At 41.8% G+C, this 24391-nt stretch overlaps 1 protein-coding gene across 1 annotated transcript; it reads left to right on the forward strand.

Moving 5' to 3' along the window:
* Window positions 1–1697: 1697 nt before the first annotated feature.
* Window positions 1698–21737, forward strand: LOC129325721 (gap junction beta-6 protein). The gene is made up of 2 exons (XM_054973569.1): window positions 1698–1901; window positions 20081–21737. Exon 2 carries the CDS (start codon window positions 20103–20105, stop codon window positions 20892–20894), a length of 792 nt encoding a protein of 263 aa, XP_054829544.1. The 5' UTR covers window positions 1698–1901; window positions 20081–20102; the 3' UTR covers window positions 20895–21737.
* Window positions 21738–24391: the final 2654 nt, after the last annotated feature.

Genomic DNA, 24391 nt, shown 5'->3' on the forward strand with positions numbered 1-24391 from the left:
ATAGATGAAAATGTGGCTGCTATTATATGATTGAGACAGACTGATAACATAGAAGTCAGGCATGCTAACTCAGTGGACATAGTACACCGCAGAGTGGGGCAGTAATTTTCCATTTCTAAATTCTTGAAGAACTGTGTGTTCAAAGTCTGAATACCATCCTAAACTAGAAACCTGTGGTTTACAATCTACAGAGTATTAATTTTTAACTCTGGATTTATATCCTTGTGAAATCTTTAAACTTTAATAGGAAATTAAATCCTTCTTCTATTACAGGACACGATGGATGTCACCTCAGTGTTAATTCCATAGAAAAAGTGCTATCACTATTGAAATGTCTGGCAACTCATCTGTGGAGGGGCAAGCACACACCCGTCATAAATTCCAACTGCACCACAGGTTCCTGGCATTTACTGAGTAGTTACCAAATCATACCTACCCAGATACAGTTTTTGGCTGGCTATCAATACCATCCTAAGAACATTTTCCTAGGTGTAATGTCCACTGAATAGTCTGAATAGGATTCTGAGGAAGACTGTGTAGGATGACACTATAAGATGTGTCTGAGAACTGGATCTTACAGACTTGATAAGTGTATGCAGAATTTTCAAAACCTTAAGTAGCAAGATGCGCTATGAAAACAAAAACAGACAAATTGATGCTATCAAATTGCCAAAAAACTACATTCTGATTCATACAAAAAGATGTATGTTAAAGTTGCTATTTTAAAACTCCTTTATGGATTGTGCACCTAGATGCTATTGAGGGAGATCACACTTATTTGACAGTTATATTATGAATGCCTAGTATTTTACTCTATGAAATGGAGGGAGCATGTATCTCAACATATTTTAAAGAATTTTATTTTATATAGAACTGCTAATCAGTAAGTGTATTAGTCAATCACCAGTTTGGCAGTTAATGAACGAATGAATTGTATACCTATTTTCCTCCATGAAGTGGTGGAGAGGCAGACTGCACTATTTCTAGGCTCATATTTTGAAGTCTATCTAAATAAATAGAAAACCACCTCATGGATAGGGTTTGTAGAAATATGAAGCACTGTGGAATGGAAACAGTGATATAAAAATAGCATGAGACTATAAGCTGCTTGGGGTTTTTTTTTCTGTGCCATCTCGGAAATCCAAAAATCGCGTGTAAGATAAAGGCGATGACCATCAAGGCACTTTTGCGCTACTTTCCACTAGTGTGGCCACAATTGTGTGTCACTTCGACCCTGAAAGGGTATCACGCTGCTGCTATTTGTCTTTCTCCCCCTCTAAATGGACCAACAAAGTTTCCGGAGGTCTTGAAGGTTTTTCTCCCCGTTTGTGCTGAGCTGAGCAAGATTACCCCTGTGGCGGCGAAAGGTCCCTGTGGCGTTGCGCTGATTTTGCTTTGCTGACAGGGCGAAGGGCTGAGGAGGTGCTACGGCGACCCGCCCCCCCTTATCCCTAACGGCTCTCCCGCTTCTCCGCCGGCGGCTCGTCCTCTTTTTCCCTCAGCGCGACAGGGGGAAACCGGGCGCCCTTTCCGCCCTCTTCCCTGTCGCCCTGAGGGCCTCCTGCCTCTCCCCTCACGTTCGTTTCCCGCCTCCTCCAAGCCTCTCCTCCTCTTCTCCTTGAGGTGCGTCAAGGGGGAGGCGGGAGGGAGGCAGGGAGGGAGACTGGCAGGTGATGGGCGCGGTTAAAAACCGCCGCCAACAGGGAAGAACTTTTAACGCTCCGAAGGCCGGCGGAGGAGACTGTACCCGGCTGTCCTGTCCGAAGAAACGCCGCTTCCTGACGGGGAGAGGAGGGAAGCCCGGCCCCGGCAGTGGGGCGACTTTTCCCGCCCTCTTGGTCCATGGTGCGCTGGACTCGGCGCGGCGCTCAGGGGCTCTGATTTCCCTCAGACGCTGACAGGTGAGGCTCGCTCGGCTCCCGCTCTGAGGACTGAAACGGCCCTTGGCCAGTCGGACGGTCCATGTTCGAAGACGCGACAAAGATGAGAACTTTGGGGGCTCACGCCAGCCGCGACCCGCTGAAAGTCAGTCCTTCGCCCCGATCTCAAGGGACTATTTCACATTTCCAGTTCATATTTGGTATTTCCAGTTTGTGGGAATGGGCTTGCTGAGGCATCCTGGCTCTCCTCACATGCCGAGGCACTTTTGAAACTTACTGTACCGACCTCGGAGTTAAAACAAACAAAAAGATTTTTAAAAGATTTATTGTGGTGGGGTTTGTGATGGGTTCAGTTTTTGGCAAATAATACAACTGAGGACATTACAGCAGTTCTTGAAAAAGTAGTTTTTTAACCTAAAAGGAGAGAGAATTGGGGGGGGGATAAGGGACTGGAAACCCAGAAGGATATGTTGGCGAGTCCAGAATAGCTATGCAGCCTCTTAGGTGCCCGTGCTTAAGTTTCTTTCTTAATGGGTTGTGATCAATAATACCTGTTTTGGAAGGTGGTCATTATGGAAGTATTTCATATAATCTTGCTGGTGGATCCTGGCCTTAAATTAAGCCTAGATGAAAGAGGAAATCGTGGGGAGGAAGGAGGATGATACAATTCCTGGAAAATTGGTCTGTAGTTGACTATTAGCCATACTAGTTGAGTGGAACCTCCCCAGACAGAGGCAGTACACCTCTGACTTCTTGAAGCTGGGACAATCAGCAGTAGAGTTCTGTTGCCTTTATGCCCTGTTTATAGACTTCCCAGAGACACCTGACTAGTTACTATTGGAAACACAATTCTGAATTAGATGATGCTTGGTCCCATCTCTCAGGGTTCTTCTCATGATTTCCTTTGAGTCTTTTCTTCCGTAGTGTCTTATCTGATCATGGGGGAATAAGCCTCTTTCATATGTCTCCTGCCTGATTTTCTGCTCCATGATAATGGTCAACTTTGTTTTAGCGGGGCTTTCCCAGCTGGCAATTTCCTTTAATTTAGCACAGCAGTGAAGATGTCGGATAAACAAAGCCAAGTGTCTGTTCTGAGTCTTCAAAAGGAGGACTGGCGTTTACTTGACTTGTAGGACAGGTTTGGTAAATGTGGTGCTTAGGAAAGATGCCTTGCTATGGAATCTCTTCAGTCGCTGTCTTGCTTTTTGTTTCCTTTTCTTCATCTATCACCTGAGTGACCATGATGAATTAGTCTGCAGACAGATGACAGGATTCTGTCATCCATTAGTAACAAGAGGTTAATTTTTAGTTAAAAGAGATCAAGGTTCTCATTTTTCCTTTGTTGAGGCATGAAAATAGAAGTCAGGAGATGGGTATTGTTTCCCCTACCATACACAAAGAAGAGATCTTGGACAAATCACCTTATCTAAGTTATAAAATGCCTTCCTTAGAAGTCCATGTGAGGCTTTTTATACCAGTATCTCCTTCACTGGCTCTTGTATTACAGCTGATCCTGTTTCCATTCCAAGACCTCTATTTTACTTCGGTTTTATCTTCTTGATGTAGTAACCTCATATTTGTATTGGTGTCTCATACATTTCTGCAAAACTGTTGTAATAAGTTTGACAGCATGCAATAGATTTAACATATTGCAGTATATTTGTAAAGATATGAGTTAAAAACTCCCCTCTACCACTACCTAATTGGATAACTTTTGGCAGATCACTGACATTGGTTCAAGGAGATAGAAAAAAGACAGCTAACCCAGGACTGTTGTAAGCCAAAATATTGTTCTGATTTCACCAAATAATATATACTAATGTATATAAACGTAATTCCCATTCCCTCCTCAACTAAATCAGATCTCTGACAGTTTACCGTATGTTATTTTGCAGCACTATAAATGCAACCAAATATGCTGAATACAGGTTTGTTCGTTTGTTTGTTGTTATAACGCTTTTTGTTTGCTCAGAAACCCTTTTTGCACAGACCAATTTTGCTGGTTCTGTTCTCATCCTGCAGTGTTTTTTTTGTGACCATCTGCGCCCGATTTGCTGCCATGAATAGTCACAATGTGGCTTTTCCATGGCTTTCGTGGAAGTGCTTATACACCAACTTTTTTAAAAAATGCGTTTTCCAGTCTGCTGTTTCCTGTGCACACTCTTCATCCCATCTGTTAAGCTTCCACCTTCTTCTGCCCCCCTCTCACCCTTTGCCAACCTACTTAGTTTTGATTGGCAACTGTTGTCTAACCAGCCACTTCCTCCTCGTCCTTTCCATTCCTCTCCTCTCCCCTCTCTCCTCTCCATTTTCCTTTCCACTTAAAAAAAAATAATCAAGCATAGAATTGATGCATCGATGGGTTGAGAGGGAGAAATCCAGCAAGTAGATTGATCCAGTGTTCCAGTGATGCACCAATTAATCATGTGTGCAAAACAAAAAAAGGAAAAAAGGAAAGGGCTGGCACTGTGACATCACCAGTGACAGTATCAGTTATGAAAATGCAAGCATTCATCAATCCTGATGCATGGTGCAGTCTAAAATGAATAGTACCACACTGACCAAACATGAGAGGTCCAAAAGGGCCCAGACAAGCCAATTCCATGCCTGACGGCTTGACTTCTGAAATAGTGAGGAATTAGGTTCCCGCTGCAGAAGGGGCTATAGTCTGGTCTGGGAAAGCACCTGCCTGTTGAAGGCTGTTTCTGCACATGAATTGCTGTTCTTCAACTGGAGCAGATTCTTCTTCTTCTTGGCTCTCCATTTGTAATGCTGAAACAACAGCAGTCTGCTGTTGTGAGAATAAATGAGATTAGAATCATAAACTTTTTTCCATATGACGTATATTGTATAAATTAATAATAAAAGAATGCTGCAGCCAATTGCTTCTGCTGGGAGCCATATTAGGTTATATCCAATCACTCTGCTTCGCTAATGGCAGCATGTTCCTCCAGCATGGGAAGCCTTCCTCTAACAGAAGAGCCTCTGAAGAAGCACCTCTAAAGAAGGCTCCTTGCACTGAAGAAAATGGGTGCCATTAGCTGAGTGGAGTTGAAGCATATAACTCATAATCTCTTGAATGCTGATTCTGCTAGGCTACATAGAACTACTGACTCTTCCAGTGGCAGCTAAATGAGATTTAATACCACATGGTTGGGAAATTTTCAGTTCGTCATTACAGTACTACTTTGCTTTCTGTAATTGTATGTGCAATGCAGATGCTTGAGAGAATATCTTTGTAGGAAAAAAGGGCATTCAGTTTTCTGCAAAACTCCCTCTGTCTTCCCCTCTATCAAAAGTTCTAGTGCATTGTTCTCAAATTTGGTCAAGCCATAGGACACCCTCCTCCCATTTTAATTTTAAAAAATTAACAGACCTCCCAAGCCTTCCTTTCTTCCTTCCCGGGTACCTGCCAAGAGCCCTGTGGCACAGAGTGGTAAGCTGCAGTACTGCAGCCCATGCTCTGCTCACGATCTGAGTTTGATCCTGGAGGAGCTGGGTTCAGGTAGCTGGCTCAAGGTTGACTCAGCCTTCCATCCTTTCAAGGTCGGTAAAATGAGTACCCAGTTTCATGGGGGTAAAGTGTAGATGACTGGGGAAGGTAATGACAAACCACCCCATAAAAATGGTTGTTGTGGATTTTCCGTGATCTGACCACGGCTGTACAGCCCGGAAAATCCACAACAACCATTGTTCTCTGGCCGTGAAAGCTTTCGACAATACACCCCATAAAAAGTCTGCCAAGAAAGCGTGAATGATGCGACGTCCCCCCATGGGTCAGTAATGACTGGGTGCTTGCACAGGATGCTTGCACCTTTACCTTAAACAGACCTCCCAAGCCCTCCTTAACTTTCTTCCTTCCTGAGTACCTGCTAAGTTCAGGACAGCCCCTTTCCATATTGTGCAGCAAACCATGTACTCCCACAGAAGTCCGCATGCTCTACTGCTCTAAAGAGCAATATAGCAAGAACAACATTAGCTACCCTTTAAAACCAAGTTTAATTATTTTTTGTATTGTCTATGTTTGACCTAAAAGATCAAGTCTTAGGAGGTAGCTAATACTCTTGGGCCACAATTCCAAAGTCTCTGACCCAAGTTTCAATCTAGTGATTTATAACGGGAGGCAATCTCCAAGAAATGATCTACAAATTTGGGGTGGGGTAGTTAGAACTTTGAAGAACATTCATGATTTTAGGCAGCCCCTTCTCCTCACTTGTGATGTTTTTTGATGGCAGATGGAGAGTTATTTTATACTGCTCATACCACACTGAGATAAAAAAATCTAAAATCTTAGATTCTTCCTACAGAACCTTTAAAAAGTAACACACAGCAAATATGATCCTGCCTGACATTAACAAGTTGATTGCCATCGGCCACAGTGGTCTCACTGAATGTGTGCTTGAGATCTGTATATCAAACCTTTATAAATACATCCCAAGCAGTAGCTGAATTAATCTTTTGCTGGAATGTTGTTGTTCCTTATGCTGAAATAAATTCCTTACACTAGAATAAAATTCTGTTAATCTTTAAGGTGACACAAGACTGCTGTTTATATAACGTTGCCTTGTCTGGCATGTTGTTTTTATGCCCTAATTTGTGTACTTCTTGTCAGCCTGTTAACCATCTCAGATCCTCCAAGGGCCTCTTCCTCATTGAGCCCTCCTTTTGAGCTGCCTATTTCACCAAAGCATGGGCCAAGCAGGAGCTTTTTGTAAGCCACCTCAAGTCACATGGTTGGTGGAAAAGGTAGGTAAAGGTAGTCCCCTGTGCAAGCACCGAGTCATTACTGACCCATGGGGGGGATGTCGCATCACAACATTTTCTTGGCAGACTTTTTGTTACCGGGTGGTTTGCCATTGCCTTCCCCCCAGGAAACTGGGTACTCATTTTACCGACCTCAGAAAGATGGAAGGCTGAGTCAACCTTGAGCCGGCTACCTGACCCCAGCTTCTGCCAGGCTCAAACTCAGATCGTGAGCAGAGCTCGAGCTGCAGTACTGCAGCTTACCACTCTGCACCACAGGGCTCTTGGTGGAAAAGGAACTACCTAAAAATGTTAATACATAAATAAATTGGGGTATTCGATGATGATGCTGGTAGTTGGTATGTTTATTAGCTACTTTTCTCTCCAAAGGGACACAAAGTGACTTACGACTCAGTAAATTGTAAGTTTTGATGGTTTTAAATAGTAATTTTAATGTAGATTCTAACTATGTTGTTATCCGCTCTGAGCCCGCTTGCAGGGAGAGCAGACTATAAGTTAAACAAATAAATATAATCAACATTCAGTTTTTAAGAAGTTGTAAGTTGACAAGCAAAAGTAACTAACTGTATCTTGAGCTAGTCCTGGCTCCAGTGGGCCAACTTGTTCAAGGCTCCAGGGCATGAGCTAAGAGCCAAGAGTGCTTTGGTTCTTCTTGGCAGGAAAATCAAATCAAAGCACAGCTGAGATGTTGCAGCTGGCAGCAGTGTTCCTTCCCCATCTGCCGTCCTTGCTTACACAGCCTCAGTACTGGGTGGGGGGATAGTGCATAAAAGGTTCAGAACCTTTCCTTAATGTGTTCTCATTAATCTCACTTCTTGATTGGATAAGATTTTGCCATGGACATAGAAAGATACTTCCTTGTTGTCTAATAAATAGTAGCCAGAAGTCAGCTGAAAAATGATTTGAAGCAGGGGTGTAGACTTTCCAATTTCCCGGTGGGGTGGGTGGGGCTGGGGCCGGGCCAGAGGTATTGCTATGCCAGTGACATCACAGGGAGGAGCCAATGACATCACAGGGAGGGGCTTCCATTGTCACCATCTATGGAGGCGGGGCCATGGGAGATTTAGGGAGGGGCTCCGCACAAATTTAGGGGGACCCAGGCACCCATGGGGACCCCCCCTAACAATGCCCCTGAGCTGGGCCAAACCTAGGAAAATGTGGAAGTTGGTCAGTGGTTATAGTGCTATCTCAGTGATCTCTTGCTGTGTCCTGTTTTTGAAATTCACTTTTAGGATAGTCACTTTATGATCTATAATTATACATACCATGTGTATAGGACAAACTAATGGTCATAAATTTGACACTAATAATAACAACAATAACAACAACAACAACAACAACATTCGATTTATATACCGCCTTTCAGGACAACTTAATGCCCACTCAGAGCGGTTTACAAAGTGTTATTATTACCCCACAACAATCACCCTGTGAGGTGGGTGGGGCTGAGAGAGCTCCAGAGAACTGTGACTCGCCCAAGGTCACCCAGCTGGCTTCGTGGAGGAGTGGGGAATCAAACCTGGCTCTCCAGATTAGAGTCCCGTGCTCTTAACCACTACACCAAACACAGAAAAGCCTGTAAGGGAACATTTTTAAAGTTTTCCTGGACGTTCATTTACAGGCGTCTTGATTCTGCCTTATTCATAAGGGTGACTTAGTACTGAAATTTACTAAATTATGGCATTGCAGATGCCTTCGTTTGGTAAACGCATGGTTGAAGTCTGAACCAGGGCAGAATACAAAAAAGTTGCCGTGAACTTGAATTCTGAGCAGTGTGCAGAGTGCAAAGTAGTAGCAAACTCCCATCTTCTCACTTCAAACTCATATCCTATAAGTGAGTACAAGCACATTTTGAGGCAATTCAGAACAGTGCTAGTCATGACCCCTAAGAAAACTCGCAGTTATATTACCTAGGATTTTATATACCTTGCTTTCTTAGCACACTGCTTAAACTCCACCTTAAAAGACATTATTAACCAAATCGCAGCCTGGACACAGGGCAAAAGGAAATTTTTAAAAGGCCTCTGATCTGCACCCCCCCCCCTCTTCCAATCTTGTTCATGCAGATAGGGCTTCTCATTGCTTCAGAGAGACAGCACTAATTTTTAGGAATTGTCCTTTTCTGCAATAGATACCACCTCTCCATTTAAACATGGAATGGAAATTGAAAGAGGAGTTTCGGAGTGGCTGAAGTGCCCCCCCCCAATACATTACCATGAAAAAAACTAACTGTTCTCCCACACCCAGCAAAAAAAAAAGCCACAAACAAGCCAACAAAGCTATTTCAACAAGGAAGCATAAGGCCTGCCCTTTCCCAGTGTTCCATTTCCAAAATACAATGGAATGATAAGGTTACTGGAAAGTAAAATAGATGCTCACTTTTTTCCCTGTTAAAAGGAATAGAAACTGGTCCTTAACAGAGTAGCATTGACTGCAGAGAAAACATGGTGATGGGTGGCTGGAGAGTGCTGGCTGGTGTGAGTGTATAAGTTTTAAAAGGGAAGCAGTTTTAGAAAAAAATTAGTTTTAAAAAACTAAGTCAGAGTTCTTTATTATAGAAACTCCATAGTTTGATAGGAAAGTGAAGAGCTGTTCTGAGGAGGAAGTCCTCATGAGTAGACATGGACATGGAACAAAAAAACAACGAACCAGCTGGTTCGTGATTCGTGGGTTTCACGAACCACGAAACTGGACCAGTTACGAACCAGTTTGTGGTTCGTGGGGTTTAAATGCCCCTTTCTGGCCTTAACAGCGGCAGGGGGGGCATTTAACGGTTTAAAGGGCCCTTTCCTGCCTTGCAAGCGGCAGGAAAAAAAATGAAGTCTCAGTACATTTGGACTTCTGGTATTCAGTTGAAAATTAGAATTGGCTATTATTGTCTATAGATACACAGTAGCACCTATGTCTATTGTGAAATTCTTTGCATTGGAAAATAAAATGATAACCAGTTAAATGTTATAGCTGAAGTAGCTATACCTCCTTAGTTCTACTCCATCGGTTAAGTGTTCCTAGGTCTGAGCAGCTAATCGGTGTGTTTTCTGGCTAGTGCTCTGAAATGATCTGGAAGCTTGGGGACTGTGGGTGGCAACAGCAGTTGTATGAGCTCCCACCCTTCAAAAGAGGGGGAAGCCTGTTCTGTCCCCCTAAGGTGGAGAGCCCCTGCCCCCATTCCTAAAATATTGAGGGGGGGGGCTGTTTTCACACCAGAAGGATGGATGTGAGATGATCTTATCATCTGTCCTTACAAATGACTTGCAGACACCTTGGAGGGCCCTTTTGAACTTCTAGGGTTCGCCAGAGCACAGTTTGAAAAATACTCTTCTAGTGGTTTGACAATGTGTCCATGGAGTGGATCCTAAAAGCTTTTCTACTGGTGCAAGATAGATTATCTTACCCAGTTTCTCCTGTGCTGTAGCCTTGTCCTGACTGAGTTCTGTAATTCCTGACCTAGGCCGTTTCCAGATGGCTTACCTGCCTCCGGAACGTTGCGCCATCTTGCGGGGAAAACACGAAATACCGCATTTTCTCACGCGAGTTTTGCGCGGCGTCACGCAACGTCACGCAAAACTCGCACGAGAAAACACGATATTTCGCGTTTTCCCCGCAAGATGGCACAACGTTCCAGAGGCAGGTAAGCCATCTGGAAACGGCCCTAGCCTTGTTGGAAATGTTCATGTCTGCAAAAAAGCTGGCAGGATCTATCTCTACGTATTTGGAAAGAGTACCACATGTATCAACGCCTGTATGCAGAGTAACTTCTGCTGTCCCCCTGCCTAGATGCACAAGGAGTGTAAAATACAGTGGAAGAACTCTTTATCCTGCTGTTAACTCCCAGTTTCCAGTAAATGTCCTTCTGAACTTCAAGATACAAGCCCTGACTGCATACGATGTATCTGTTAAACAAAAACAGAAAGCAATATAATAAAGACAAGAGCAATCAAAGTTAATCTGTGACATACCTGGGCTGTTTTTTTTAAATAAGAGCCTCAAAAGGAGGAGAAATTTATTTGCATTTGTAAAATGAAGAGGCCACTCCCCCAGACCTCCTAACACTGATCCAGCATAAGCCATGCTCCTTCTGTTTTTTATTTCATAGGAAATGAAAAGTATTGGTGAGTCTTCATCCCTATGATTAAGTAACGTGACAATGAAGTAATCTTGACAATTATTTGCTAGCACAAACTTTGCTTTGAGGTTTGTGAGAGCTTTACCTGAGTAAAAGACAGAAGTTTATTGTATATGACAAATGGCTGAAATGGATAAAGGTCTTCAGAAAGATGAATTGTATCTTCTTTGCACTTCCTGAAAAGGCATTTTAACTTAAAGAGTATAGTGTGAGTTTGGGTTCTGATCACAGTGGTTCAGACTATCCTACATGACAAAAAGAATGGCAGTTGTTTCTTAACTATTGTGGATCTATATAATCCAGCTGCATTAATAGGGTGATCCCCCAAATCTGGTGGAGTTAATCTTCTGAGAGAAAGGAGAAAAACATGATGTTTCCATTTCTATGCTTGGGGGACATTTGCAGAGAAAAATCTGTCGAGGGGAAACCATGTATATCACTTTAACTTCTTTGGAGGACGGGGGGAATAAAAAATGTGATTGTTGGGGGTACCTCACACTTCCTCTGCTCACCAATTCTCTCCTGCAACTTTCTCTAGTCCATTTTTCCCAAGTCAGGCTTCAAGACTAAAAATAACCCTGACTGAGTAGAAATGGCTAGCAGGTAGCATCTGAATGGGAAAATGCATTTGCTGAGGTAACATGTAGTTTGCCCCAAGAGACTAACTAGATAGGATAATCTTCTTGGTCTTCTTTTAGTGGGGCTTCCCAGAATCTAGAAGTATGAAGGATGTGACATTTTACATGTGCATGCATGCACACACACTCACTCTAATAAAACTTGGTCCAATACATGTATTATTTTACTTTTTTAATCTAGTTTTTTAGTTTGTCCTATTCCTGAAGTGTTAAAGCAGAGATAGGAAACCTTTAGCATGCATGCCAAATGGCATGCAAGACTATTTTGCTTGGCACAGCAGCTCCCTTGCTCCACCCCGAAAGCATAGGTGTAATTGAGCAGGGATAGGCTCAGGAGGGTCCCTCCCTGGAGAACAGCAGTTGTTTAAAATTAGAGTGTGGATTGTCGTTGTTCAGAGTGAATGTTTAGGTGTAAATTTTCTCACTGGTGCCTTTATGTTTCATTTGGGACCTACATGCGGCTTTTAGAACCAGAAATTATGCAAGTAGTATATTCATCCATTGCAATGACCTGCCTAAGTGCACTGAGAACAAAACCGCTGCTGTATCAGGCAAAGCAACTTTATTTTTGTATCTTATTCCAATGCACAAAAAATCTATATAAAACATCAAACAATCGATCTGCCTTTGTTGCACTAGCAAATAAGCCATAGCAACACAACAATAATTCCTTTAAGATAAAATCAGAAAGTTTCCGTGCATTTTCACAGGAAAAAACCCCTATAGTAATCATTTAAAATAGCTCAGAATAAAACCAGATTGCAATCTAATGGCTAATGACCCAGAGCACAGCAATTATTTTGCAGGTCAACCATGCTTACATTAACAGCCACATCAACATCATCATCTTTATGACTGAGGCAACAAATCTTGCCATTCAGAAAGTAATAAATTTGTCACTATCTGTCCGTAATAATACTAATTTACCTTCCTTGGGAGTGAGAAATAATGGTCCTCAAAAACCTATTGGACACCTTTAGTTTGCTAATATATTAACATTTTCACAGGTGAAAGTTGTGGAAGTGGCAGTGCTCTTTGGGCCCAAAATGGTGCCTACTCCTGCCTTTCAGCAAGGAGCAGTGACTTTAGTCCAGTTCTAGTAATGACCAATTTATCACATGAAATACTTGATGAGCTCACATGAGGATGCATGTACCACCTACATCAAAACGTAGACAACCAGTTCAGTGGGATCCAGGTGAGCAGCATGAGGAGGTACACATGAAACAGGCTGCTTCTGTGAGTGGGTCTCCCTTGAATGAGCAAGAGTACCCCACTACCAGTATTGGATTTTAAAAATTGTTTTCATTAGCTATAATAGAAACATGATAAGCTTTGTAACGGTAAAACTATATGCAATTTTTACAAAAACAGAAAAATAGATTGTCATTGGTTGCCACATTTTCTCCTGTTGCTTTCTCCTCTTCCATCTACCTTGGTCCAGGCATCATGGAATAAATGGGAGTAAAGTGGGAAAGGGGAGGGAAGAAGCTACAGTTAACAATGTATCAAAGTGGAACACATTAAACATTCAAGGAAAGAGCCAGATCTCATTAAATATTTCAAACCTGTGTCTTTTCTAGATTATCCATTTTTTTGCCACTAAACTACCATGTCCATTATATATGTATCCTAGGGTTTCTGTTCTCCTAGTGGGGGTGGGGGATCCCACTCTCTACCCCTCACCACCACTCGCCTGGCTAGTGGGGGGAAAGACAGGGGAACCGGCCTCCCGGATGCATTCCTGGAGTGGTGCAATGCTGCCAATTTGGGCCCCAACCATGCACAAAGAGGAAAAGTAAGGTGAGTGCTGGGTCTTCCCCTCCCACTGAAAGGATAAGGGGACCTGGCAACCCTACCATTAATCACTGGGCAAGTTCTGTTGCCGCCATCATCCAAGCATCCTGGTACCTATGCACTGATGACAAGGCCAGGTGATATTTAAGGTAACAGGATATTTATTTTTATTTTATCACATTTCTAGACCGCCCTCCTCATCAGACCGCCCTCCCCATAGCAGCTTTACAATGATTCCAGCACAGATTGAATCCTGACTACAAGTGGAGTGGTTAGCACAAGACCTTGGGGGTACTTAAGCCACAGATAGCAGGAAATGGGTCTTAAAATATTTCCCAGTATCAAGGAGGACAGTGAGTTAACTCTAACTTTTTATAGATCTTGGTAGAAGTAGTGTTCCACATACCCCAAACTTACATCCTGAATTTACTTGGAAGTGAATTCAGTTTATCTCAGTGAGACTTGCCTTCGTGTGAATATCTTTAGGACTGTAGCCTAAAGCTGGTCAAATTTGTCAGTGGAAATTTTCTATGAATATCTTTTGCACTCTCTCCTGCTGTTTCCCGTTGGTTGTTTATCTCCTCAGTTTCTTCTTCCATTTCTGAATCTTCAGCCTCTCCAGATCTGTGTGGTCCACTTCCTAAATGGCACAAGCAGACTCATTTTCACACTTCATACTGTGCTTCATATTGGTTGTGCAACTGATTGGAAGGGACTGTGGCTCAGTGGTAGAGCATTTGTTTTGCATGCAAAAGGTCCCAAGATCAATTCCCAGCATCTCCAACTAACAGTTGATGTAAAAGATGTCTACCTGAGATGGATGGAGATCCACTGCCAGTCTAATTAGACAAGACTGACCTTGATGAACTGATGGTCTGATTCAGTATGAGGCAGCCTCATGTGTTCGTGTGCAGCTGTGTACGTTACCACTGAATTCAATTTGTTCTTTATGGAACATGAAGCATTGATTTATATATATTTATTTATTAAAAATTAATATTCAGGCTTTCCCCATTGTTCAAGGCAGCATACAAACACAAATTTAAAATATTAAGTAAAACTCCCAAATTCCTCCTCTCCCCAAATGGCTGCAGCATCATTAAAAGCCTGGACAAAGAGAAATAGCCTTGCAGCGTCTCCTAAACACCACTAACAATGGTGCCCTTCTTATCTCCTCCAAGAGCCTGTTCCAAAGTGTGGGAACTATGATGGTAAAAGTACAGGCAGGCTACCAGCTTATACTGAAGAGACCACTGTTTTAGTTTGCCATTCTAGCTAGTGCAGAACATAACCACTAGCTTCTTTCAAGAGGATGGGAGAGGTAGACTTCTGGGAAGACATTTCACTTGTACATAAATGGCTACACAAGCTGTTGGGATTGCCGACCTCCGACTAGGGCTTGGAGATCTAGTATTACCATTTATCTCCAGACTACAGAGATCACTTCCTGGAGAAAGTGGCTGCTTTGGAAGGTGGACAGTATGGCATTATACCTTGCTGAGGACACTCCCCTCTCCAAATCCTGCTGTCCCCAGGTTCCACCTTCAAATATCCAGGAATTTCTCAATCCATCCCTACTGGCCACCTTTAGTTTTATTAGCACAGTTCTCCAAATGGTTACGTGTTACATAATTGTTATAAATCCTCCTTAATTTCCTATCCCTGAAATCAGTTGAGAGTTACTGAATACTATACAAGTCTTATTTGCAGGGCACACAACTAGACATTGAACCTAGAGCGTCGGCCACCATTTTAGTACCTAATAGATAAGAGTTTTAGAAGTCAGGAGGGCACACTCCTGACTGAACCTGCAGCGGGACCAGGCATTCTTGTTCCCCCCACACTTTCCAAGTGCTGAAAACGCCATCCCACTGCATGGCGCCAGTGTTTGGTCCATGTTTGCCGCAGTAAACATGTAAAATGGAAAAGCATGACTTCAGGGACATGTAGTGGGCACTGGGCACACAGTGGGTAGCCACAGTTTTGCTGAGGCATCCTGGCTTATCTTTACTGAGCAAGTGCAGATCAAACCTGGGTATACCTATAGGAACATGTAAAATGTGAATCAGCTCTAAACAGAACTCAGAACTGGGAATACTCTAGCTGCAAAGAACCTGGTCACTGTTCCAAGTAAGCAGTGTAACAAGTTTCTCAAATTTGTTTCAAGGGAATAATCCTGCTAAAGCTAGATTTACAGGAGATGTAAGGGGAGAGCACCTGTTCAAAAGCACTTCCAGAAACAATACTGTATTATTTCCCAAAGTTTCAGTTTCATTGATCACTTAAGTAACTGCTGTTATCTAAGACTTTAACTCTGTCCAGCAGTTTCTGACTCTAAACAGCAGTTCAGCATTATATTCTACCAACAGAGCAGAAAATATTTAGAGTGCTGTTTCAGTCAAAGGGTGTGACACACAGGTTTGCTTACAGGTGACTGAGTTAGTTTCCTGTCAAAACCTCATAACCTGTCTAAGGGTTATGAAAGGTTATGTTCATGACACATAAAAGGGGACAGATGAAACTGCACTCAGCATATTATACCATCTCAACTGTAAAAACACAACAAAAATGTGCTACACTATCTAATTAATTTGCGCATAAACTTACACATCTGGATTCTCTGACCTTGGACTCACAAGAAAACTTCCTGAAATCCAAGACTGAGTACCTTTCAGAAACATTACAAAGTCTACTTGTTCATGCTCGTCTGTAGGGTTCAGGGTTAAATTGGGCAAGGATGAAGAATTTGATGAAATTTTATTCTTTTGCTGAATTTCTCTACTGTTGTTGCTCTGATAACCTGCTATCCTGTCTTTGGAATGGAAAGGGGCTTGCAAGATTACTTTTATGATTTTCATTACAATATCCGTCATCAAACTTTTACTGAATAGGAGGCAGTTATTCATTGGTTTAGTATTCTCATAAAGTCTAAGCGCTCTTTAATACTCTGGTGGTAAAAACATCTAAAAGGCAAGCAAAGAAAACGCCAGTTTTCTCTAAGTTGAGTGTTTTGGGGGTAGAAGAGGACCTCCAAGAACAGGACTTGGGGAAGCATTTCAGGCTGCTTCTGGGAGGCGGGGCAGAAGAAGCTGCATTCCATAGGTATGCAATCATTGCACCCACAAAAATGCTGTAATGGATTCAGTTCATGGGTTTGATATGTTTATGATTGATTCAGATCACCCTGAGCCAAGAGGAAAGGTAGAGTATAAATATTTTAATGAATAAATAAAAATAAATGAGTTGAGCAAAATTGGAATTGGAATTTTGGGATTAAATCAGCAGGGATGAAAAATTAGACTGCACCATTCCATACTGTCCTTACATGGCATATAAAAGCTGCTCATTAAGATTCTTTAGTTGGAAAATGGATGCCTCAAATTTGATTGGCTCCAGCAAAGTTGTTGGTGTATCAAAGTGCTAAAATATCGTTTTCAAGAGATTCTAAATAATATTTTTGGTTAGCTTGCTAAAATAAAAATAAATGTCTTAAACTAAACACTTAGTTAAAGAACACATGTTAAAATGGACTGCCATGCAGCTTAAATTCTCAGTTCCTGAATATAGCTCACAAATTCTGTCAAGCTGCCTATCCTAAAAAAGAACAAAAACACACCCCCTGGCTTTGTCCTTCATCTTGTCACCATTGCCTTCCTGAAGTGCGATAAACAAAGTTATTGGCAATTAAAGAAATCTTTCCCAGGACTATGTTTGCTAGGTCAAACCAACTTATCTACATTTTTTAAAGCCGTAGTATCTGAGCTACTAGATCAAAGCACACGTCCTTGCAAGACTCTGGCTCTTTGGAAATCAATCAAGATAGAATTTGCTAATCCATGTTTTCTGTTTGGTTCTGATTTAAAGTATTGCAAGAAGACCTTATGACACATTTGTTTTTTTTCTAGAAAACTAACCTGAAGATTATGATTTAATACAGTATAATATTAAAGATGCTGTGTGTAAGCTAGGTGACAAAGATATGAGGTGAGATGAAAAAGTCAGCCTTTCCACCAAGAACACTTGGCAGATTCCTACATTAGGCTGAGCATTATGAATGCTGTGAATCATGCCATCTTATTGAGATGTTTGGAAGTAGGAGGAGAGATTAAAGGATGTGCTTTGGAATGGCTTAAATCATTGCTTAAAGTCAGGACGCAGGGAGTTTGTGATTAGAGACCATTTGACATCAGTGTAGGATTTGTCTTGCAGGCTTTCACAGTGATCAGTCTCATCCCCCATGCTATTCTATCTCTGTGTAAAGCCCTTGGGGGAAACCATTCATGGGTTTGAAGCAGGCTGTCATTGATATGCTGGGATGTCACCCAGCAATGTATAGCTTTGTTTGAATTGTCTGGTAATGCTGTGGAGACCCTGAAAAAATGCTCTTTGCTGTGGTTAAATAGCTAAGAGTGAAAACTGCATCCTGACACAACAAAGGTAATGTTAGCTGGGAAGGCCAATGTGTCTTGAAGGACATTGTGCTTCCCGCTTTTGAGGGAGTGCAGCTGACATTTGCTGTCTCAGTTAAGAGCCTAGGGGTTACACTGGACCCAGCATTATTATTGGAGAAGGAAGTTAAGGGAGCTGCAAAAAAGGGCATTCTTCAAGTTTCGCCTGGAACATGGCCCCTTTTTTTTGTCTTGTCTGATGTGGCCATGTGGATCCATACTATGGCTAGACTACTGCAGTTCACTCTACGTGTATTTGCCCTTAAAGGTACTTTGGAAACTCCAATTGGTATAGAATGCCACGGCCCAACGACTTTTGGGTACTAAGCAGAATCTACATATTTTTTCCTTTCCACAAACAGTTCATTGGTTACCAATCAGTTGCCATGTTCAGTTCAAGGTTCCGGTTATGTGGCCTTGGAACCTGTGGAACCACCTCTCCTGCCTGGGTCCACTGAGACAACTTCACTCATTTGAGCAAAATTTTATGAAGGTGTCACCCTGCAAATGCATAAGGTTCGGAACTGCCCACTCACATGCATCCTTTGTGTGGTGGGTGACTCCCATCTTGTGGACCAACCTGCATGAGGTGGTCAGGAAGGATCCTGCGCTTCTGTCATTCCGCAGAATGTGCAACGCAGAAGTTCTGGAGGGCATTTTTATAATGCAGTGGAACAATGCAGGAAGTTGCTTTATAAAGGATAGGTTTGTGATCTATCACAATGTTTTTTTATGTATCACCTTCCTTTTACTGGATTGTGTTCTGCCTGAGTTACCCATTTCCTTTATTATATGTCATGCTTTAAACAGTCTTCCCCCCCTTTTTTGTTTGCATTGTAATCCAGTTCTGTAATCCTAACCTTACTGCACTGTTAATTGGAGTTGTCTATTGTCTGGTTGTTTAATATTGTGTAATCCATCTTGAGTTTCAGCAAGAAAGGCAGGCTATAAAAGAAGTAAATAAAATTAAATAAATATAAAATCCCATACATCAAAAACACAAACAATTACTAATAATTCATTATTATTTACATAATTCCATCAGGTACATTTGTACAGAGAGATACAAGCTATTTTAATTGCCAATGTGATTTTAAAATCTCTAGCAAATTTCTTACTACCCCAAATTGGATTAATGAAGTATAAGCCACCTTAAGTGGGCTGTTGTTAAAGGACCAGAAGTGTGCCACAATTAACTAGCTACTGCTGATTATTTTTAAAAGTTGAGTTAAAAATGTTTATTTTTAAATGTTGAGACTTCAAATTTATCATAATTATCAATGCTAATGGGGTCTGAACTTGCTATGGCTGAGAGAGAAAAAGACCTTAGAGTCATAGAAGATAGCTCAATGAAAATGTCAAACCATTGTGCCACAGCAGTGAAAAAGGCAAACTCTGCTGTGGATTATTAGGAAAGGGACTGAAAATAAAACAGCCAATATTGCAATGCCCCTGTCCAGGGCTTTTTTTCAGCGGGAACGCGGGGGAACGGAGTTCCGGCACTTCTTGAAAATGGTCACATGGCTGGTGGCCCCGCCCCCCGATCTCCAGACAGAGGGGAGTTTAGATTGCCACCGGCCATGTGACCGTTTTCGCCAAGGGCGATTTAAACTTTTAAAAACTCCCCAGCTGACCCAAAGTGACATCATTGTGTGGTCCTGAGTTCCACCACCTCTTTTCCCAGAAAAAAAGCCCTTCCCCTGTCTAGCTGTGTGGTGAGGCCTCATTTGGAATACTGTGTTTAGTTCTGGTCACTGTCTCAAAAAGAAAAAATACAGAAGGCAACCAAGATGATTAACGGGCTGGAGCACTTTTCCTGTGAGGAGAGACTGAAGAGACTGGGACTTTTCAGTTTTGACAAGGGCAACATGATAGGAGTTAATAAAATTATGCATGGGATTAGAGAGAGTGGACAGAGAGGACTTTTTCTCCCGCTCCCTAATTACTAGAAGTCAGGGGTATCCAATGAAGTTGATAGATAGTAGATTCAGGATGGACAAAAGGAAATACTACTTTACTCAATGTGTGATTAAAATATGGAATTCACTGCCACAGGCAAAGACAGCTTTAAAGGGGATTGGCCAGATTCATAGAGGATAGGTCTATCAGTAGTTGCTAACCATAGTGACTAAAGGTAACCTCCGCATTCAGAGACAGTAAACCTCTAAATACCAGTGCCTGGAGACAACCTCAGAGGAAGACCTGAACCCCTGGCCCTTCAGGGTAACTGGTTGGCCACTGCGTGAGACGGAATGCTGGACAAGATGGGCCCCTGGTCTGATCCAGCAGGGCTCTTCTTATGTTCCTGTGCTTCAGCTCATAAAGATTACAGTACTAATGCTGAAGCTTCTTATTACTAATGTATTTTGCTTTACAAAATGTCTCTACTCAATCTAATCTTTTCACATAAATTTTTTGTCTTAATAGGTCAAAGGATTCAAACGATACAATGGACTGGGGATCACTTCAGGCCATTTTAGGTGGTGTAAACAAGCATTCCACCAGTATTGGGAAGATATGGCTGACTGTCCTATTCATCTTCCGTATAATGATCCTTGTGGTTGCTGCAGAGGAAGTCTGGGGTGATGAGCAAGATGATTTTGTCTGCAACACTCTGCAGCCAGGATGTAAAAATGTCTGCTATGATCACTTTTTCCCTGTTTCTCACATCAGACTCTGGGCCCTTCAGCTGATTTTTGTCTCCACTCCTGCTCTCTTAGTGGCAATGCATGTTGCATACAGAAGACATGAAAAGAAAAAGCAGTTCAGAAGGGGAGAACAAAACTGTGAATATAAGGACATAGAAGAAATAAAGAGACAAAGATTTCATATTGAGGGGCCTCTGTGGTGGACATACACTACTAGCATCTTGTTCAGGCTGATCTTTGAAGCTTCCTTCATGTATGCGTTTTACCACATGTATCCTGGGTACCACATGCCTCGCCTGCTCAAATGTGATGCTTGGCCTTGTCCCAATGTTGTGGACTGTTTCGTTTCCCGACCCACTGAAAAGACTGTCTTCACCATTTTCATGATTGCCGTGTCTGCCATTTGTATTACTTTAAACGTAGCTGAGTTCTGTTATTTAGTGGCAAAGTTTTGTGTCAGAAGGTCTAGAAGGGCAGGAACCCCCAGGCATCACCCCAATCATGAGAACAAAGAAGAAAGTAAACAGAATGAAATGAACGAGCTCATCTCTGATAGCTGCCAGAATACAGTCACAGGATTTCCCAGCAGCTAAGATAACCACACAAGCCTAACACGTACAATATGGAAAAAATAAATGGCCGTGTTCATAGGCTGCCCTTGAAAGTGATTAAACTTAACTATGCAATAATTTAAATGGAACAAACATGAGCATTACGTCATGTTTGGATTAGGCACATGGGCTGTATTTTTAAAAGGTCAAGGCCAACATAAAAATATAACAAGTATTATGGATTAAAGAAATATGTGATCTTATGCATATCTTTATAAAATCAACTCTTATTTGTTAGAAGTTGATACTTGTTAGCACCTTCATACTGAGGTAGATCCTAAAGCTAATGGGAAGGGAATTGGCTGTCTTCCAGAATAAATACTATTAGTATTACAAGACAGTTTACCACAGCGGTAGCAGTTTTTACCTGTGAACTTGCATATAATTAAAGTATTTTTTATAAAGTCTGAGATTCCATGTTTCTTCATGTTAACATGTATGAATGAGTAGTGTCTTTTTTATTAATATTTCTAAAAAACAAACATGAATGGTAATGTCTTCCTTTTAATAGTGTTGGAGGTGAATAATTTTAAGTGTATATTTACATGCTGTAAATAAAATACTCTGTTCTACATACTGCCAGTTAAAATCATATGTATTAAAATCCATTAATGATATATTCATTTTTAATGAGATACACACTGGTTTCATGTACTGTAGAAAATCTCAATGTATTTTTTGAGTTTTTAGATTGCCATTTTCAATCTACAATGGTAGAAAAATGGTTGGGAAGCTGGTTGAAAATAATGTGAAGAAATTTGTCTCAACCAGTATGAACAAAATTCTAGAGCACTGTCTTTCAAATAAAAGAAAAATATTTTTAAATGCTTTGAGTTTAATATATTATTTAAAGCAATAGAATACATTTTAGCTGTAATCATGAGAGCAAAGCATAGAAAAAATCATAAAACTAAAATTTAGGCTAGGTATAAGGTAGGTCAGATGTCTGTGCTTCTATGACCTTTAATCTCCTTTAGTTACAGTCTTGTGCAATAGAGCATCCTTGGAACTGAAACCAGTATGAAGCAAGGTTCTCTTTGGCTTCAACTCATACTGGATGGAGCCAGCCACAGCAGCATGAACGTAAGAAAGTCCCACTGACACAGCACTGCAGACTGTGATAAAACAAGAAGAAAAATTCAAGGAATCATGCAAGTTGACAAGTTAAGGAAACAGGCAATATATATCATGTCCCTCATCTTTCAGTTAGCTGAAAAAATAAACCTCATAGGGCAGGACCTATTTATAAAGGGATTGCTGCACCTTCCCTAGCAGAAAAGGTGAAAGCGTTCAGGGCTTTTCAGTTCAGAAAAAGATGGCTATATGGAAACATGAAATAAGTTTACACAATTATGCATGACATAGAGAAAGTGGATAGACAGACCACTTCCTCTCCTGTAATAGTAGCAGCTGGATTTATTGAATGAAGCAGATATGCAGTACATTAAGGACACAAAATAGGCATCTTTCACCCACTGCATAATTAACTTACAGAATTATCTGCCACAAGAGGGCAATAGCCATGAATTTAGGTAGCTTTAAAGGGAGATTAGATCAATTCAGCAAGGATAGGTCTATGAAAGGCAATTAACCATGGTAGCTAAATGGCAGCTCCATTTCAGAGACAGTACTTCTAAATACCACTTCTTGGGGTGGGGGGGACAGTAGGTGAGGAAGGATGTTACATTTATGCCCTGCTCACAGATTTCCTAGTAGCATCTGGCTGCTCAGTACTGAAAATAGGTCACTAAAGTATATCTTATGTCTGATCTAAGCATGTTCTTAACTCTTTTCTTGCATTTATTATCTCCTTCACTCGAGATAAGATTTCTGTCACAGAGTTCCAAGTGTTTGTTTTTCTCTTGGCTTAATCGCATGCCAAGATAATATAGCCAGCTCTATAATGAGAGATGGTGGTGGCCTCCGACGGTGGATTTGGGGAGGCAGCCTGCGTCATCACCACTGCCTTGCTGCCATCATGAGCCCTGCCCCAGAAGTTTGGGAATGCCTATTGGGGACGCATGGCTTCCTACACTGTAATTAAAGATGCCTGGGGAATGAGGAAAGAACAAGTGCTGAGTGCTTTGGATCCTAGGCACTGGCAGGTGGATGGCTGGGGGTTGTGGCCTCAGGTGGCACCCTTTGTTGAGACACTTCTGGGGCATGGTTTGTCTGCTGCTTGCCGTGGTGCTCCCCCTGGGAGTTGCAACCTCACAAAGATTCTGGCCAGTGCAAGAAGTTCCCTTTCCTCCCTCCTTCAAGTGCCAGGTGAAACAGAATGGTTCATGTAACCAGAGACATTTTGAATTGCCACTTTTTAGATTCCCCTGCCTCCCAGATCAGAAGATGAGCATTTGTAGTAGTCATGCTAAATAAATAAACGTGTTTTGTACAAAGCCATAGGGGACATAATCTAAGTTGGAACATAATACAGAGATAGTTCAAATATGCTATGCACCGAACATTTCTAATACTCGTCTGTACAGCCTCCTCTGAAAGGCACTTAAGAGTTCTCTTTCTTCCCTATGCATGTTAAATCTAGCTTCCTCCAATCTCAAACTGGAAGAGAGAAATCCCCAAGTGATGAACAGTTCTCTGGTTTAGGAAGCCTTGAGCATAAACAACAAGTTTCACAGGGCAGATGGTATCCTGAAAAAGTATAGATTTCACTCCCACCCCTGCTATAAGGGGCTACGATTCTCATCATTTTTTAAAACATTATTCCCTGTCCTCAACATGTATACTTTGGTTATACTCCTGTTTTGGTTATACTTCTTGCTGCAGGACAGCTGCAAAATCCTCATGGGAACTCCATTTGGAGTTGCCCACAAAAGTTGCTTTTGAAAGTACTGAAATCAATACTGAAAGTACTGTAATCAATAAAGTTGTGGCCTTCTTTTCACTCCATTTGCTGTGTCTGTGGTTTTTGTCGCCACGGTTGCTTCTCCCCTTGTTCCTGCCACCCATCAACGCTAGGCAGCAAAAAGGATTGCTACATGCAAAGGATTGCTACATGTCAGCCACAGGTGTAATGAACTGCTCCCAGATTCTTGACATGCTCCTGTCTTAGCAGATGCATGAAAAGATCTGTTCCATGCTACAAAAACCCTTTGATGACTAAAAGCCATGTCAGAAGCAGGTTAAAGGTCTGCGGCTCTGGAAGTTCCCAGGAACCCATGACTGAGAGTTAAAGCAATTTGCCAAGAGTGTCTTATCTTTATTCTCTAGTGTCCATGCTCCCTGCTTTTTGCCACTTACTACTTATCCAAATCTCACAAAGTAACGTTCAAACCCCTTTGGGCAGATTGGCACACAATCTTCAACCCTTTTCAAGGGAAGAAACATACGTACTGGGCCCATACATGTAGCACATACAGAGTACCTTATCCATGTGGTGCACCTTATTCCTTATACATGTAGGGCAGGAGCTTGTGCCTACTTCTCCACTGCATACACAGGACACTCATCTTGCTAAGGGC

The sequence above is a fragment of the Eublepharis macularius genome, chromosome 3, assembly GCF_028583425.1.
Source record: "Eublepharis macularius isolate TG4126 chromosome 3, MPM_Emac_v1.0, whole genome shotgun sequence".
Classification (NCBI taxonomy): Eukaryota; Metazoa; Chordata; class Lepidosauria; order Squamata; family Eublepharidae; genus Eublepharis; species Eublepharis macularius.

Coding starts and splice junctions, on each gene's coding strand:
- LOC129325721 (XM_054973569.1), top strand. CDS start 20,103: ATGGACTGGGGATCACTTCAGGCCATTTTAGGTGGTGTAAACAAGCAT.